Source organism: Symphodus melops (genome assembly GCF_947650265.1).
Source record: "Symphodus melops genome assembly, chromosome: 8".
Taxonomy (NCBI): Eukaryota; Metazoa; Chordata; class Actinopteri; order Labriformes; family Labridae; genus Symphodus; species Symphodus melops.
Genome location: NC_136698.1, coordinates 17,352,878 through 17,370,597, shown reverse-complemented (window position 1 = coordinate 17,370,597; position 17,720 = coordinate 17,352,878). Strand labels below are relative to the sequence as shown.

The following is a 17,720-nucleotide window of genomic DNA, read 5'->3' as shown; positions in this document are numbered from 1 at the left end:
AGTGAGAATCTAACTGGACAATAAGTGAAACGTGAAAGTATAAATAGTAGAGTTATGCAGCCTACATTGGGAAAACACAGACACTAAGCTGGCATTGAGGTCCTGACCACTTCCTGTGGGCATGATAGCTCTCATTCCTTCAACGCCATGTGTAGCAGCGGCAGGGTGGAGGTGGGCAGACGAGGTCAGACTGTCGCAGTGCCCTGCCTGTTTATTACCACAGAAACTGAAGTTACATAAAAGGCTAAACTTAAGTTCCACTTGTTTATTTTGACTCTTTAAACGGGTTAGCTTCTTAACTTCCTTTTCATTCTACTGTTCGGTCTAAGCAGTGAAGTGTATATTGAGGTGATAGAAACAGTAAATTATACTGCACATTTACTTTAAAAGAACAAATATGTTAGATATCTACTGAATGAAATCATAAAATGATCTTACTATATCAAGCATGCTGGTTTAAAGGTCTGTCACATCAGTCAGTATTCTCCTAAGTTTCCATTCATGACGTGGAATTATTATGATGTACATTTTGATGCTGTTTGAATTTTTTTTGTCCACATTTGGTGTCCCTCTTTTTTGCAGTTGCGTAACTTCATGTCTTTTTGTCTTTCAGGTACTGGAGAAAGTGGCAAGAGCACCTTCATCAAACAGATGAGAATAATCCATGGATCGGGCTACACAGATGAAGATAAGAAGGGCTTCACCAAACTGGTCTACCAGAACATCTTCACCTCAATGCAGGCCATGATCCGTGCAACTGAGAACCTCAATATCCCGTACAAGTATGAACAGAACAAGGTGCGTACTGTCGAGTGTCCTCACTTCAACACAACAAGTCAGCGGCGGGGCCTGGACGCACATCTCTAGGCGATTTGAATTATTGCAGTATGTCTGCACCGTCCTGTATATAAATAAAAAAACTCAACAAGGCAAAAAATGTAACTTTAGAGAAAAAAAAGATGTTCCCAAATGATTCACAACGTATTCAGCCATCACCACTAACCTTTAAGATTAAAAGGCAATCTATTATAAGTTCCAGTCATGAGTTTCGTATTTCCTCTTCAGGTCCGAGCTTGACATGTGGGTGTTGAAGTTTGTTTTTAATTTTGCTTTGTGCTTTTTTTTTTTTTTTTTGTTCTCCTAGAAAAACGCCCAGGTGGTGCGCGAGGTGGACGTGGAGAAGATTTCCTCATTCGATCAGCCGTACATTAGTGCGATCAAGATGCTGTGGTCTGACTCTGGCATCCAAGAGGCCTATGATCGCAGGAGAGAGTACCAACTCTCTGACTCAACCAAATAGTATGTCTGCTCTCGTAGCATAAGTGATCATAAAAGTGGAGAAGCAATAACACTGTCTTAGTGTGATGAACTTTAGATACTGTGTGAAGAACTCTCATTTCACCCTGTTAGAAAAAATTGACATCATTGCTGTTTATGAATATTTCAGCAGATCCATTTGAGTAATATGATCAACCAGAGCTGATGTAGTGAAACCATTTAATCAGACATGAATGGATCTTACCTGACAATGTAAACGATTAAGTCATACAGTCTTTTCTTTGTAAAGATTCTATCCGGCTATTGAACTATGTGACATACCTTGAATGCCCGTCCTCACACTTGACTTATATTCTCAGATTTAATAGTAGAGCCGAGAGTATTGAAATCAAAGACGCATTTAAAAGTTGCCACTTGTCTATAGATGTGCTCTACCTGTGTGAAGAGTGAGATACAGGGAGAAATGTTGGCAGGTTTATAAACGACTTCTGATCATATCAGAGCTCATTCCAACAGTGTTTATCTAATGAGGCTCCTCAGAACGTTAACATCACTCTTATGCAAATGTAGGGAGGACTGTATTCGAGCTGCTCCTGACTATGTAAAGATTTATTGAAATGATGACTGTTAATAGTTTGGGTCTTTCTTTAGACCGATGCACATGTGCACGTTGGACTGCTGGTTTGCCGACTTGTCATATGTTCCTTCCCCCTCCACAGTTACCTTAATGATTTAGAGCGAATATCAACGAGCGGGTACGTACCCACTCAGCAAGATGTGCTGCGAGTCCGAGTGCCCACCACCGGCATCATTGAGTACCCATTTGACCTGGAGAATATAATCTTCAGGTACTGGTTGTCAAGTGCAGCTGCTGATGCTGCTGGTTGGCTCGCTGCGTGGCAGTTGGTCAATCAGCTGAAACCGTCGATGCTGCTAATCTGAATCTCCCCCTGTTCTGCACAGCAGGGCCCAGCACCTTAACACATCCATGATGGTACACTCTCAAAGCCTGGACTCGAGAGCAGGAAACAGCCCTCCTATTGATATTTTGGAATAAAAAGGCTGTGAAAGATGGCCTCCTCAGTGCTAAATCCTCTTTCTGTAGTCAAGTTAAAAAAAAGTCCCTGCATCAGTTAAACACTGGGACTGAGAGCTTTAAAATCGAGGAATGGTGTGTCTTTGGGAGCTGCCATCAAGGATGAAGCTAACTTTCTAAGAGAAACTTTGGGACTCGAGGTTCAGACCATCATCTAAACCCCTCCTATCTCTTGGGAACGGCTTTCTGTGGTCACATCTGGATTGTTCCACTTGCTTTTGGCAGGAGTGTGCTGTATCTGCTGTTATCCTTCACTTTCTCTTTCCTCCCTCTCTCTGTCTTTTGTTGTTCTTCCTGTTTTCTAGCTATCTAAGCGATCTGGATCGTATCGCTGAATCGTCCTATCTGCCAACCCAACAGGACGTGCTTAGGGTTCGAATCCCAACCACTGGGATCATAGAATACCCCTTCGACTTGCAAAGCATCATTTTCAGGTAGAAGAAGAACCACACAGCGCTTACTAACTCCACTTCAATCACCTCTTCAGTGTTTCGTATATATTTAAAAAATCTAACCAGTGATCGTTTCATGTGCCCATCTGTCTCAGTCCTTTCTGTTATCCTCAGTATATGTCATGTGAAACATTCGTGAACATGCGACTACAGCTGAGAGGCAAAGTTGATCAATATATCACCTATTTCATTGAAAATTATTCTGAAAGATTTTCATACTTTAGTAATTTTTCTCAGTCTTGTGATCCTTAAGTTATAGGTCCTGGTTGATTTAGGGACGCAGATAGTTTCTATGGTAATAGTGTGTGTGGTTAAAGTGTTCACAGGAAACCCAGAAACAGAAAACCAGAGAGAGTATGTTCTCACTGCAACCAAACGCATCATGTCGATGATAGAGATTCTTCCGCCATGTTTTGAGGAACAGTGACGTGATGGAGAGGAGTAACAATCACATCCCAAAATGACAGAAGCTGGCTACCCCACTGATGAGTCGGTCACCTGGTTCTCTGTAGAGCTTATACAACAGCTCTCTGTGGCTGCTCATTTTTGTCGCATTAGTCACTTTGCAGAAATTGGTAATCATCGACTGAAATACAGGCAGGAAGATGATCATGCTGCTTCATAATGACTTAATATAGTCACAAGTGAAAAGGAAATGAGAAACATGCAAAATACTGCAGTTACATGCAAGCATTGTTTCCTGTTGAAGAGTTGAAAATAGCAAGAAGTCTGAGTCCAGTGATGGAATCTGCCACTTAGATGGAAAACTCAACTTTATGTATACAGCACCTTTTAGTCACCTAAGCATGCAGCCCAACGTGCTCCAATAGGGAACAATGCAAAGATTAAAAAATTAAAAAGACGAGTTAAACTGATAAAAGCCCAAAGCAAGAAAATAATTGAAAAAAGACATATTGGGATACTACAGCAAAAATATTCAAAATATAGGAAAAAAATCAGTCAGGAAATACTCCTCATTAAAAGCCAAATTGAAAAGGTATTAAAATACAAAATTCTGAATTTAAAGGGTTCAAATAGCATCATGGATAGGTGTAGGGTTTGGGATTTAAATTCTTGCAATTTTAGTAAGAAAAAAAATCCCTTTCACTACCTTTTGTACATCTTCTTTTCAATTGTAAGCATCTCATCTCATGTGCAGATGAAGCATTTTAGCTCACAGTAAATCTGTAGAATAGGTGATAATGAAAACTATTTGAGGTGCAGCCTCGGACTCGACTTGATTCTGTGTTATCACAGAATGACTATGTGCGTGGACTTTCTGAGCATTTAATTTAGTAAAACATTCAACATTTCTCAAAGGCAGTGCTTTTATGTAATAGTCCCCTCCTAGTTTATTATTCCGAGGCACTGTTCTTGGCAGAGAGACAGTCCTGGAACCCGCCACCAATACACAGAGCAGCTTCCCCTCCTCCTCCTCCTCGTCCGCTTGTAAAAAAACAAAACCAGAGAAGAGTTAGAGATAGATCCAGGGAACAAGAACGATTACAGAAGAGTGCAGATCGATAGGAAGCCATCATGTCAGCCCCCTCCTACGCTTGGCAGGGCTAGAAATAACTGCTTGCAGTGAGGTTGTGCTGAAGAGGTTCCCAGCAGCCTTGCTGCAGCTACCTGATAGGCTCTGTGCTGTTTGGCTGTGCTGCTGGAGGTGAATCACTGCCTGCTCTCAATGACATCAGTTTTGTGTTTGGAAATACATACATGAAGTGGTTCTAGTGTGATGGGGTCAAGATATATTAAAAAGAAAACCAACGGTTAATAAGGATGAGTCATGTAGAGATTTGACGTACAGCTGTGATTTAAAGGTGGAAGTCACTGAATGAAGAATAAGACGCCTTACAGTTAGTAGCTGCAACAAGGAACATCTCCATAAGGCGTGCTTCCTTTGAAGTTAAAGAAAAGTAGTTTGTTTTTGGCTTATTCAGTAAAGCAAAGCTTAACGTAAGAAGTTGGTGATTTATCGTCTCTATAAAGAAAGAGAGAGAGAAAAAAACCGTTCTGATCTGAAGGAGTCTTAATTTATGGATTTTCCATCGATCATAGTCGTCATCCCTCCTGGCAGACTCAATCACTTTGTAATTGTGCGATCAAGAGTTAGACTAGTCTAGGTTTGAATAATTGTCTATGTAGTAAGACATACTATTACTTATTTTTTGAATACAGCATGATTTTTAAAGTAGCATTCTCTCCCTGCTCCGTCTTCACTCACCCCCTCCCCTCTGTGCTCCCTCAAAAGCCCCGCCCCTCACTTACATGCTCCAACGCCATTGGTCCAGAAGCGATTTCAGCTCATGCTTTGAGTGGGCTCGTGCATGCATGGGTTAGGAGCAGGGAGACAGGGAAGCTTGATTGGTTCATTAAATTCGAACTGAGTGCAGACATTGGTCGAAGTTTTTAGGAGTTTACAACTGCAACAGATGACGGATTTTCTTCGTTTCATTTTCAGAGTACATGAGTTATTAATTTCTGTCAGGACCTAAACACAATTTCAACCAAAATCTTAAAGGTAGGTTAGGTAATTTCGTCCAGATACAATTTCTAAGTTCAGAGTCTGAAGATGTATCTTTTTATATCCCAATAAGAAAGAAGTCCATCCAAAATAGGAAAGAGGAAAAACGGTTTATCAAATTTGCTATAATATGCGTTTTCTCTCCTTGACTTCCCATTTCTTTAATCTTCCTTTTCTTTCTCATCTGGTTACCTTCCTCCCCTCCCCATCTTTGTTGCTATCTACTTTTAAACACCTCTCCCTGCATGGACTCTTGGGAGAGAAGGATGGCATTGTGTGTTCACATGCATAAACTGTCCGTTTAGTTTACTGTCAGGAAGTTCTGCTCTGTCCTCTCTGTAATTCACTGTGCAACATTCTCCGTTCATCTTTCTTCCTTCTGTTGTCTCTGTGATTAAAGGTGGCTGCATGAATCACACATTAGACATTGTTTTGAATTAGTAATAGTCATACTGGAATGTAAGGTGAGTTTTTGCAAGATGAATGCCCATGTGTCTTTGCACAGATTCATATTTCAGGACATGTGCATTCTAACTCTCTCTTTGACCCTTAAGGTTAATAAGAATATTTAATACATTGAGATAATAATTGAAACATGTGCTTACCAGCTAGTTTGAACTTTAATCTTCTACACAATCAATTAGGAAACAAAAGTGAGAGATTTGGAGGTATTTCTGTCTTCCCTTATGTGGTATCTTCTGCCCTCTGCTTGATCGTCCTTTTATCTGATCTGCCTGTCAGGATGGTGGATGTGGGGGGTCAGCGGTCAGAGAGGAGGAAGTGGATTCACTGCTTTGAGAATGTCACCTCCATCATGTTTCTGGTGGCGCTCAGCGAGTACGACCAAGTCCTGGTGGAGTCAGACAACGAGGTGAGACATCATCGACGCATTTTCTGAACTGTCTTTCTGAAAAGAGTAAACACCAAGATATCACATTTTCTCTAGCAGATTGATTTGCTTCTGTAATTTAATGTTTTAAATAGTTGTTTTAACAAACTGGTAATTATCCGTAATATGGAATAATATGATCTAGTCATTATGAAGAGATTTTAGAATATCATTTTTGAAAAGACATAACCTCGACTGCCACCTCACAGACACAAAAGATTTCCATTTTACTAAAGCAATAAGGAGCTTATAATCAACAGCCTGTTGACAATAAAAACTACAGATTTATTTTCACCAGACACGTCTATCAACTTACACAGGATTGTGTGCTTTGTATTTATACACAATTTATTTATTCACACTACTAGCTGCTGACATGAACGTCCGTTTAGACTTTCCTGGTACACACAAATAATGTTGGGTTTTTTAGCGACCCTGTGTCTCTCCACCAATTCAGTGGGCTGCTGCCTGCAGAGGGAGGAGTTCCCGTCGTGTTAGGATAACCTGAATCACATCTCGGCTGCTTTTGCCACAACAATACTGCATTCAATACTGAGATCATGAGTGCAATAAATGGTCAAGTTACGTTGAGAGTGCCCTCTGCTGGATCAAACCGTTAACTACTTCAGACAGCCTGATGCGACAATAAACTGTACATTTTGAATTCGAATGGCTCAACACAGTTGAAATCTGAACTTTCCTCCACAGGGTTTTTAATCACAAATGACAGCCCTCGTATGAAAAGCCCTAAAAACAACGTTGCAGACATCTAAGAGAGTCTGACACTTTAATTACACATTCTATCGATGCTACATATATATCTGGTCATATTCACAGTATCAACCACAAGTGGATACATGCAGGCGAGCAGAAACATAAATTAAACCGCTTCATTACCTGCACACTGATTGTTGCTGGAGTTGATTATTCAAAATATTTCCTGCGGCGTTCCAACACCAGCTTTAACCTGGCGAGATGTGGATATTTTACTCTGAGGCTGCCATGGAAAAGTCTTGAGTAACGCTGGGTGGAAGATGTGGCCAATTGTGGGGAAATAAAGAGCAGTTGCGTTCATGAAAAGAACGTGTGATCTGTTATTCCAAGTAAACGACTTCAGAGAAGGATTTCCTTATTCTGCACTTTCCATCTGTTTTAAAAAGTGCCTCAGGACTTTGATATTTCTCACCATTTTCACCACTCTCAACTTCTTTCCCATGAGCTGCTCTTTAAATAAAGTTTACCAACTGATGAACAGAGTGGAAAATAAATTTGCAGTTTGTGTTGACCAAAGCTGAACAAATACTGGATTGCCATTGGTCAGGGGTCGACAAATAACTCGCAAATTAAAGTTAGCTAGATCTCCAAATGAGTAACTGTTGATTAACAATTTCACATCAAAAATCAATAAAAGATATACATGCTTACAGTGGGGGCTGTACCAATAAGTTAAGTTATAAAGTGTCGAGAAAGATCCGCTCATCTAGGAGCTCCAGTTTGAAGGATTTATTACAAAGACTAGCATGCTGTCTCCCGTGATTGTACATGTTGTGTTCGAAGCCCTGATGTTTATATTAAAAAAATAAAGATAAAACAGAGAGTGAAGCTTAAGAGCAGATGCGCCCAATGGTTTTAGCAAACATTATCTAGCTCATGTGAATAAATCTAAAACCAAGCTAGCTCATGTTGTCGATAATATCTTTTGTTTTGGATTGGTGAAAAGAGACATCAGTGACTATCCCTGAACACAGGGATGAATACAGATAAATCTTTGTCTCAACAAACTAAATGAAGGTCTTCTACGTCTTTACTACAGAGATCTTGTCTCTTATTTATGTGGTCGACTCTGCTCTGCTTACAGAGAATTCTGGCTAATAAAACTAATGTGATCAGCCGCTGCATTGCCCTCTGTTCCTCTTCTGACAACAAACCCTTTCTTTGACCTGGTCATATGACTACCGGGTTTCATAAACCAGACCAGCTGCCAGCTTGTTTCACTGCTGACTATGAAGCTGTGGTGATGTACGGCAGATATATAGTTTACCAGGGTCAATGTTCTTCTAACTATGCACATACAGCACTCTGCACATCGTCTTTACCAGGCCTGCTTTAAATGTGGAACGTTATTAGACACACATGGACGGGAATGTGTTTTCATTTTTGCTTGCTGCTTCTTATTTAGTTTTTCTGACTGTCATGAGTCCATGGTCGAAGGTGGTAGGCAACAGGGACAATTCTGGGGCTCTGTTTTTGACCAATGGATGGCTGAGACAAGATTTGGCAGCCTTCACAGTCTGCAGATATAATCCCTTATTGCTGACAGGTTCAAGACTGTCACTTTGACCCCTTAGAGCAGTGTTTTTGTAAACCTCTTTGATTTCATCAGTGCCATCCATTTAAGGATCGTATTGTAACTTTCCAAGAATAAACTGTGCAGGGGATTCTGGCAAGGAGTTTAGAGTAGAAAGAAGCTTTTATGTGTGCTGGATTGTTTCTTTTGGAGGCTTAAATTTGAAAACTCTGATTTGATTTGTTAATGTGGTTGTCTTGAGTGTTCCCTGACTGTTTCTCATCTACACAGTTCAGTGCCATGCTGTATTCAATATTGAACACCATCTACTGACAGTCCCTCACAATTCTATGTCGATAAATGTTAGAGGCAGACAGGCCAAAACACTTTGTCTGATATGATTTTTTTTATTTTTGCCCACATAACAAGAGCTGGGTTGTTGGGCTGGGCTGGCCCAATCACCACTCCTACAGCGGCGTCTCCACAGATGCAGTGATATAGCGTATTTGAATCTGCTGTTCCTGCAGCGTGTTCTGCTCGGTGCAGAAGGCTTCTCACTGCCAACTGTCGTAAAGCCACAGGTGGGGAAGTGTGTGGCAACTCTAGCAGGCAGAGAGCAGGATGGATACACTTGTGTGTTAGGGAGTCTTCATCATTATCACAGGCAGAGTGAGGCTAAAGGAATGATGGAATTGGAGCCGATGATAGTCTTGCATAGCATTGAGGGAATTTCTTCTGTATCCTATCATAATATCGGTTACATTATAATGCTGATGGTTCCCTTAAAGATATAGACCTGTGAAGTGGTGCCCACAGATCCATGACACGTAAAAGTTCAAGCATTGGTTATGTGCAATATATATTTTCAGCAATGTAACATTTGACGACTTAAAGTTGGCTACTGATGCAGGGTTTCCTGAGTATTTTGTTATTATACCAGCATCACAGCAACATCATTGGCTTTGATTCCTTAAGATGTTTGAGGTTGTTTTCCGGTCCAGCCCTGTCAGTCAACACTAACTTTTAGAAGGTGTGCTATCACCCGAGCTAAAGAAAAGTCGCTGTATCAGCTGACTTTCTATAAATTGGGGAAATGATTCCCTCTCAAAGTATGCTTCAAATCCCATACCTCTCAAGTGAACACAAAACATCATAATACTACCTCAGAAAGACTTTTCACAAAATGAGTGTACTTGCTTTTGTTAACAGTCCATTAATGCTAAACAATGCCAGAAATGTTGTCGAGAGAAAGTTTAAGAGAAGGTATTGTATATTGTGTATGTGTTGTATTTCTACTGTCTGGATCATCTTTACAGCGTAGCATCCATTTTGATTTCATGAACATCGGTCTTATCCATAGTCTCTGGAGCCCCCTGCCCTAACAGATGGGTGACATCACTCAGGCTTTTTGTCCTTTTATTATTCCCATTGTGTCGTACTAACTTTGCGTTTTTGTTCTTTTAGAATCGTATGGAGGAGAGTAAAGCTCTGTTCAGGACCATCATCACATATCCCTGGTTCCAAAACTCCTCTGTAATCCTCTTCCTCAACAAGAAGGACCTGCTTGAGGAGAAGATCATGTATTCTCACCTGGTGGATTATTTCCCAGAGTTTGACGGTCAGATTTTTCTCTCCACGTCATGTCGTATCTTAATTATTGATTGAAAGTGAATTTAGATGTGAAATTTATTTTATAAATCATCTACGCTGTGAGCTTGACGTCACTGTATGTGAGGGAAACCTCTGTCTTTTGAGTTAAAGTAAAGATTTTGCATTGAATCCATCTACATTACAAACTGATCCACACTTTAGCAGTAATGCTCTTGTGATCGACCTACAGTCACTGACAATAATTTAAATATTCTGCACATCAAATGAGCTGCTTTTTAACCAAGCAGTGAACGTATCTACAAACATCCTGAAAGTGTTGAGGTTTAGTCTTTTTTTACTCCCAGTGCCTGACTTTATCAAGGCAGGAACCTTCCCTTTAAATGATTTAATAGGACTTTTTTTTAATTCACAGTGACACCTCGTGGTTATAGTTTGGTACTACAATGCATCCTGACACTTGACTAAAACATGGCAGACCTCAGTTTAGTTTCTTAACCTATGACAGTGGTTCTCAATTATTTTCTATCATGCCCCCCCCCTTGAAATACTATTAAAGAACCAGATATGTATTTATTTATCTATACAAACCACTGTATAAGTTGCTGGCACCAGAATTCTGCATACAATAACTCAGGGTCCAAAATGTACCCTTTTGACAAGGTGGTGGGTAGAAAATTCAAAATTCACTGGCCAAACATATTTTTTACTGGCCGAAATAAATTTTTTTGTTTGTGTCACATCCATATCTGTTACAGTACATTTGATGGAGAAAGCATTATGTTCTGTTGAATCGATCACATATTTCAATTACAGATTCAATAATTTTATCAGAGCAGGAAATTGAGAATTTGCTGGCCTTTATGTTTTAAATAGGTCTACTATCATATTGCTGAGTAGACATAGTCTCTCCAGCGTGTCCTGGGTCTAACCCCGAGGCCTCCTCCCAGAGGGACATGCCTGGAACACCTCCCTAGGGAGGCGTCCAGGGGGTTAGGATTAGGGTTAGGGTTAGTAACCCTACTCCTACGTCCCATACTCGAAGGCGTAGGGACGCAACCCTCTCATTCACCGGGGTAAACTCCAACACCTGGTGGCTGAGCTGTGGGGCTATGAGCAAGCCCACACCAGCCTGCTGCCTCTCACTGCGGGCAACTCTAGAGAAGTGAAGCGTCCAGCCCCTCTCTAGGTGCTGGTTTCCAGAGCCCAAGCAGTGTGTGGACTGTGCGACTATATCTAGCCGGTACCTCTCGACCTCTCGCCCTAGCTCAGGCTCCTTCCCACCATTGAGGTGACATTCCATGTCCCAGAAGCCAGAAGCTGATTTCCGGGGATCGAGTTGCAGAGGCCCCCGCTTTCGACTGCCGCCCGATCCACCCGACCCCTACAGCTTCCTCTGTGGGAGGTGACTCCACAGGGGGACGGGGCCGCGTCGTCCTTAGGGGCTGAACCTGGCCGGGCCCCACGGGTAAAGGCCCAGCCACCAGGCACTCTCCTGCGGGCCCTAACCCCAGGCATGGCTCCAGGGTGGGGCCCCTGGACAGTCTGTGGTGAATTGTGGCGTTGGTGAATGGAGTGAGACATGATGTCCCAGATGTGCTCAATTGGATTCAGGTCATCAATGCCTTCATCTTGCAGGAACTGCTGACACACTCCAGCCACATGAGGTCTAGCATGATATTGCATAAGGAGAAACCCAGGGCCAACCACACCAGCATATGGTCTCACAAGAGGTCGAAGGATCTCATCTTGGTACCTGATGGCAGTCAGGCTACCTCTAGTGAGCACATGGAGGGCTGTGCGGCCCCCAAAGAAATGCCACCCCACACCATTACTGACCCACCGCCAAACCGGTCATTCAGGAGGATGCTGCAGGCAGCAGAACGTTTTCAGAAATGTAGTTTTGCTTATGTAAATTATGTAATCTGAATTTTTTTTCAGATTAACGAATTTGCAAATCTTGCTGTTCTCTGGCAAATGCCAAACATCTTACACGGTGTTGGGCTGTAAGCACAACCTCCACCTCATACCACCCTCATGGAGTCTGTTTCTGACCGTTTGGCCTGCTGGAGGTCATTTCGCAGGGCTCTGGCAGTGCTCCTCCTGTTCCTTCCTGCACAAAGGCGGAGGTAGCGGTCCTGCTGCTGGGTTGTTGCCCTCCTACGGCCTCCTCCAGGTCTCCTGATGTACTGGCCTGTCTCCTGGTATCCATGCTATGGACACTACACTGACAGACACCACAAACCTTCCTGCCAAAGTTGTCATTGAAGTGCCATCCTGGATGAGCTGCACTACCTGAGCCACTTGTGTCGGCTGTAGACTCCGTCTCATGCTACCACGAGAGTGAAAGCACCGCTAGCATTCAAAAGTGACCAAAACATCAGCCAGAAAGCATCAGAACTGAGAAGTGGTCTGTGGTCACCACCTGCAGAACCACTACTTTATTAGGGGTGTCTTGCTAATTGCCTATAATTTCCACCTGTTGTCTATTCCATTTGCACAACAGCATGTGAAATTGATTGTCAGTCAGTGTTGCTTCCTAAGTAGACAGTTTGATTTCACAGAAATGTGATTGACTTGGAATTACATTGTGTTGTTTAAGTTGTTCCCTTTATTTTTTTGAGCAGTGTATATTCCCCTCACATCATCATTATATTCTCAGACATGTCAACCAGAATCAACTGTTTTTGGAAATTGTCTTTTATCTTTTAGAAAATGTGACTTGATACTGAAAGGATGTTTGATCGTGGCTAAAATGAATGAATGCATTCTTCCCTCAGGTCCCCAACGGGACGCCCAAGCGGGTCGGGAGTTCATCTTGAAGATGTTTGTGGACTTGAATCCTGACAGTGACAAGATCATCTACTCCCATTTCACGTGCGCCACTGACACGGAGAACATCCGCTTCGTCTTCGCCGCCGTCAAAGACACCATCCTGCAGCTCAACCTCAAAGAGTACAACCTGGTGTGAAGAGAGAAATGCAAATAGTGGAGGAGAGAGAGCAAGAAAGAGAGCTGCAGTCTCAAACACACAATGCAGTCCACTTCTAGAAAACCCCACGTGTGCATGAAACTTAGTGCTGCTCATTAAGTGTTGCTTCATACTTTACAAGAAAACACTATCCACGCTTTGTCCCTGCTTTCCACTTTACTCCTTTTTTTTTTAATCAGTTTTCTCATTTGATAAAAAAAAAAAAAAAAAAAGGTGACCTTTGATTTTACTTTTCACTCCTCCTGTATAAAAAACACAAACACAATTGACTATGAAAACACTCCTTGCTTTTGTCCCCCCCTTCTCTTTGGGGTTTTGGTCTACTCCTCTTTGGTTCCCATGTAACCTGAGGCATGGATCATATGTTTCTTTTCCACTACACCACATTATCAGCATTGCTTGTGTGTTTGAGGTTGGGTCGAGGGCCTTCTCTGGGAAGACTAAGCTTTCATGGACAACATGCTCTCTGCCCTCCTTCTTATTTAACCTGTGCATTCTAAACACTACAGCATGAGATCACGAGGTCGGGCTGAAGAACCAGGACTCTGCTCATGTGCAAAGGGTAACTAATTATGATGATGGGTATATATAGTATCAGGCAGCATTGGAATACAGAGTGGTACTTGGTTCCCCTGGGTCCCCTTGAATCCTTTATTTGATTTTGTTTGTTTGTTAATCTCGCCCCCAAATCAGAGCACAGAAGCTCTGTTGAATGTAAATAAAGTTGTAATGCTTCTCACGGAGTGAAGGCTACACAGAGACCACAACATGTTCTCTTTAGACTTTCAATATTTTCTGCTCTTCTTGCTTCTAAATGGATCGCTCTTTTTCTCCAGTTACAATTGAAGATCATTACTAATAGAAGGCAAACTCCAGAGAGAGTCACGGTATGATGATCCTTTCACATTGCCCCTTTTGTTCAAAGTGTGTCCTAAAAATCAACACTACCAGTATTTACCTACTGTATATCAACTCTGCAGTCATTTTGGACAACATTGCCAAATTAAAACCACCTCCTTTGTGTTTGTTATGATAATTATGTTGCCAGTGCGCAGTTCATCCCTTAAGTGGCTCAGATCATTCTGAAAACAGACTTGCCAAAATCAAGAGCAAGATCTTTCTCGTGTTGGATCACTCAGAAGTCAATGGCATGACTGCTCGACCTGTGTGGCTTTTATTCATCTCGACTGACATCTGAAGCCCACGCGTGTTCGTACTGTGATCTGTTCTCTTTGCGTTTTGATGGTGAGAGTAATCTTTCTGTGCACAACGTGCGAATGATGACACCAGATTAGTCCAGTGCAATAGTCAATCGTAGATGAAACAAAGCTTTTGCAGACGTCTCTTAGCCGAAGTCATGAGGTTGGTCTCGAACATTGATATGGCTTCTCTCTGTATCAACGTTATTTTGCCATGTTATGTGGCCAACATTTGATAAACTGTAATGAATAGCAAGAGAGTAAATAGTTTTTTTTTTTTGTATGTCTAATTTATCAATCAGATCTACGTATTGTTGAGACATTCATGAGACTTCCTCTCTAGTTTTAGCTTAAAGTTTTTCCAACCGAGGAAACCGGAGGAGATTTTATACTGCTGTAAAATATCACAACTATTTTATGGACAGTGTGTTCTATCTTTCTAACGATACTTCATATATTTAGTTGTGCAGTTCTGTTTTGAAATGCTTGACGATGGAGGTGCAGTTTCCATGTCAGGTTTGTGCTTTATGCAAACAGGAAAATGAAAACAAGACAAAAAACTTAGTGGTTGAATATTTACTGTTCACGGATGCTTGCATTTTTTTGTAATTCTTGAGGATATGTGTTGGCTATTGGTACCAATCCCATATCGTGTCTCTTGCCTGATAGTTGTTTAAATATTCCATTAAGCTGAGAGTTAATAGATGGCTATTTTTTGTCTTCACAATGTAATTCAGGTAAGTTTTTTTCATAACTTTTACATCACAAGGGCTACTACTAGCAGCTTTGGTAAAAAATGAAAGGTCTCTGTGGACGACATGGAGCAAAAGGTGCAATTAATTAAGAAGGGTGGGTGTGCGATGAATCAGAATGTGTTGACATCCAGTTGAGGGTGATGGTTGCAGGTTCAGTGAGGGAGGAATGCGGCAGTCCACAGATGGAGCCTACATGACATTTCCTGACTAGGGGGAGTCTGGTGGCTCTACGTTCTCTTTTTCGTTTTGCCTTCAGAGGAGGAGAATGGCTCACATGAAAAGACGTCACGTTCACATAACCATCCCATTATAAATCCTATGTGCCGACTTTCTTGACTTTATATTTCCCTGTATATGGTTGTCTATTTGACTTCTTTTCTCATTGCTAGTTATTTCATGTTTTACTTTTTGTTTGTTTTGGAGTTAGAAAAGGGGAGTCCAGTTCTGTAAGCTGGAGGAATCAAATAAAACCTAAAAGAAATAACAGAATGTGGTTAAACTAAAATGCTTGAGAGATGATGTGCCTGCACAGTTTTCTCAAATACCGCAAAAAGTTTTTATTTAACTGACTAACTACCCCCTTTGATTTTTAGCTTAAAAGTTTTTCTTGACTTAACAAAACGGCACAATGATTTGTTGATTTTTTTTTTTTGCCATCTGTATTGTTCTGAAGTCCCATGACCTCAATATCAAAAATCTAAAGTAACACGTACACATGGGTTTAAGGTGTTTGAAACCTATCATCTAATGTGTTCATCTAATGTGTATCATCTAAGACTTATTGAAACGTAATGAAGGAGGGATGTATTATTAAGGAGAGTTGCCACACTTTCAATGGGTGGATTCAAAACTTGAGTTGTTGCAAAGTTTTATTGCTTTTCTCTGCTAGTAAGTTTAATATGTTACTCTTTAGTGCTTCAGCCAACATTTAAAGGCCTTTCCTCGATCAGTTTGTCCCATGTGTAGGGGGACGCTCTCACACTATCTGTCATATTTTGCTTTATGGCGTCGCACGATTCAGCAAACGTCACTTTCAAGCTAAGAGGTTTCATATTTGGCTGACACTAGTGGAGAAATGGTAATGTTAGGTTGTGCTGCTGTGCAGAAAAATACAGCGATGTCTACTTGTGTTTTTAAGTGTCAGTTTCGCTTTCAAGAAGCACCCTGCGTTCTTTTGAACTTGCGACTTGCCACCTTAAGGGCAGACATGGTCTCCTTTTGTATGTGGATCGATACATACTGTAAAGGTGACCACTATGAGCATACTGTCATACATCTTAACAACCCTATTTGCTCCGTTTTGTCTGGAATGATTTGCGTCCAGATGTTTCTGTTCACTCTTTTCCTAATAAAGTTTGTGTTCAGCCTCGGTATTAGTAAATGTTTTAAATGATTTGCCAAGTGAAGGTACTGAACCGGTTATTATGACATGTTGGTTTTTATAGCAAGTGTGTGAATGACTCTGCTTCACGCTGTGTTTACATGTCTGCCATTCTCCACTCTCTTTTTATCTCCTCACGTCTTTGGACTGTGCATTCCTTCCCTGGGTTAAAGGCACTCAAACCGTACCACTGCAATGAGCCTGCATTCATGCAAAGTTAGATGTCCGTTCAAGTGCGCTTGTTGGTACTCTGAAGTGTGTGTGAATGTGTGTGTGTATGTATGTATGTGTACACTTTTGATGGCTATTGCTTTTGCTTGAGATCTATTCTGATTAGAGGGATGGACATACAGTGATATTAAAAAGCTATCTTTGCATCTTTCTTCTTTTGTAAAGTTGGAACACCTTAACACCTGTATTTAGGACCACTTAAAACTTTTTTAAAAGAGTTCAAATAAACTTTGTGTAGTGGTGTACAAATTGAAAGTAATGTATTTTTGTTTTGATTTTTTTTCTTTTTTTTAAGTATACCAAATGTAAATTATGTACAATGAGTGTGCCAACCCACTTTCTTTGTAAAGCCAGATTCTTAACAAGTGCCAATGTTGTGAAAAATAAGAGGGCCTGTGAATTTCATGGTCCACTTTTTAAAACAAACACTCAAGTATGTGATTAATTAAAAAAGGACAATTTCATTCTATATTTAAGATAAATGATGAACTGCTGTTTTTCAAGGTAAATGTCATTTTAATCGCATGTGTTTGTCAGGTTGGGGAGGGAGTGGGTGGGTGAGATACTGTATTCATGCAACGCCCTCGCAAAAGGGTCCTATGGTCGGCTATTGATTTACAGTATTTTAGCCATATTTCTATTTTCTATGTTTCATTTCAACCACTGTTGCCTGAACCTCATTCAAACATGAAATGATTTTCATAGCCTTCTCCTTTAAATGTTTTAAATTGGAATAAAATATGTTCCTATACTCTCTTATGGCATCCTTCTGACTGTTTTCTTTCATTTCAGGACTTATGAAATATACCTTCTTTTTTTATATACAAGACGTGAAACTATTTGTTTTACATTTTTGCTTCTATTCCTCACTGTTTTCATTCATGTTAGATTTCTACATTGTTTTGGTCTGAGGTTGGGGATTATTAAATTCAGTAGAATGTAAAGGGGAAGAGATCAATTATTTTTGCCAGAAAAAACAAAACGTGATAAACATTGTGCAGAGAACTTCAGAGTTATTTCTTAAT

The 17,720-nt window shown here is 40.9% G+C and overlaps 1 protein-coding gene across 2 annotated transcripts in view; it reads left to right on the top strand.

Annotated features, from left to right (window-relative positions):
• The window catches only part of LOC306827825 (guanine nucleotide-binding protein G(q) subunit alpha), a 33,601-nt gene extending 16,150 nt beyond the window's left edge, over nt 1-17,451 (top strand). The window contains exons 2-7 of one of the 2 annotated variants that reach the window (XM_079349890.1): nt 614-798; nt 1,145-1,299; nt 1,998-2,126; nt 6,095-6,224; nt 9,994-10,147; nt 12,918-17,451. In XM_079349890.1, the coding sequence (XP_079206016.1) occupies nt 614-798; nt 1,145-1,299; nt 1,998-2,126; nt 6,095-6,224; nt 9,994-10,147; nt 12,918-13,108 (944 nt within the window). In that variant the 3' untranslated portion in view covers nt 13,109-17,451. Of the gene's footprint in view, nt 1-613; nt 799-1,144; nt 1,300-1,997; nt 2,127-2,679; nt 2,809-6,094; nt 6,225-9,993; nt 10,148-12,917 lie in introns of both variants that reach the window. The other variant, XM_079349889.1, reaches the window with a different exon arrangement.
• Nucleotides 17,452-17,720: the final 269 nt, after the last annotated feature.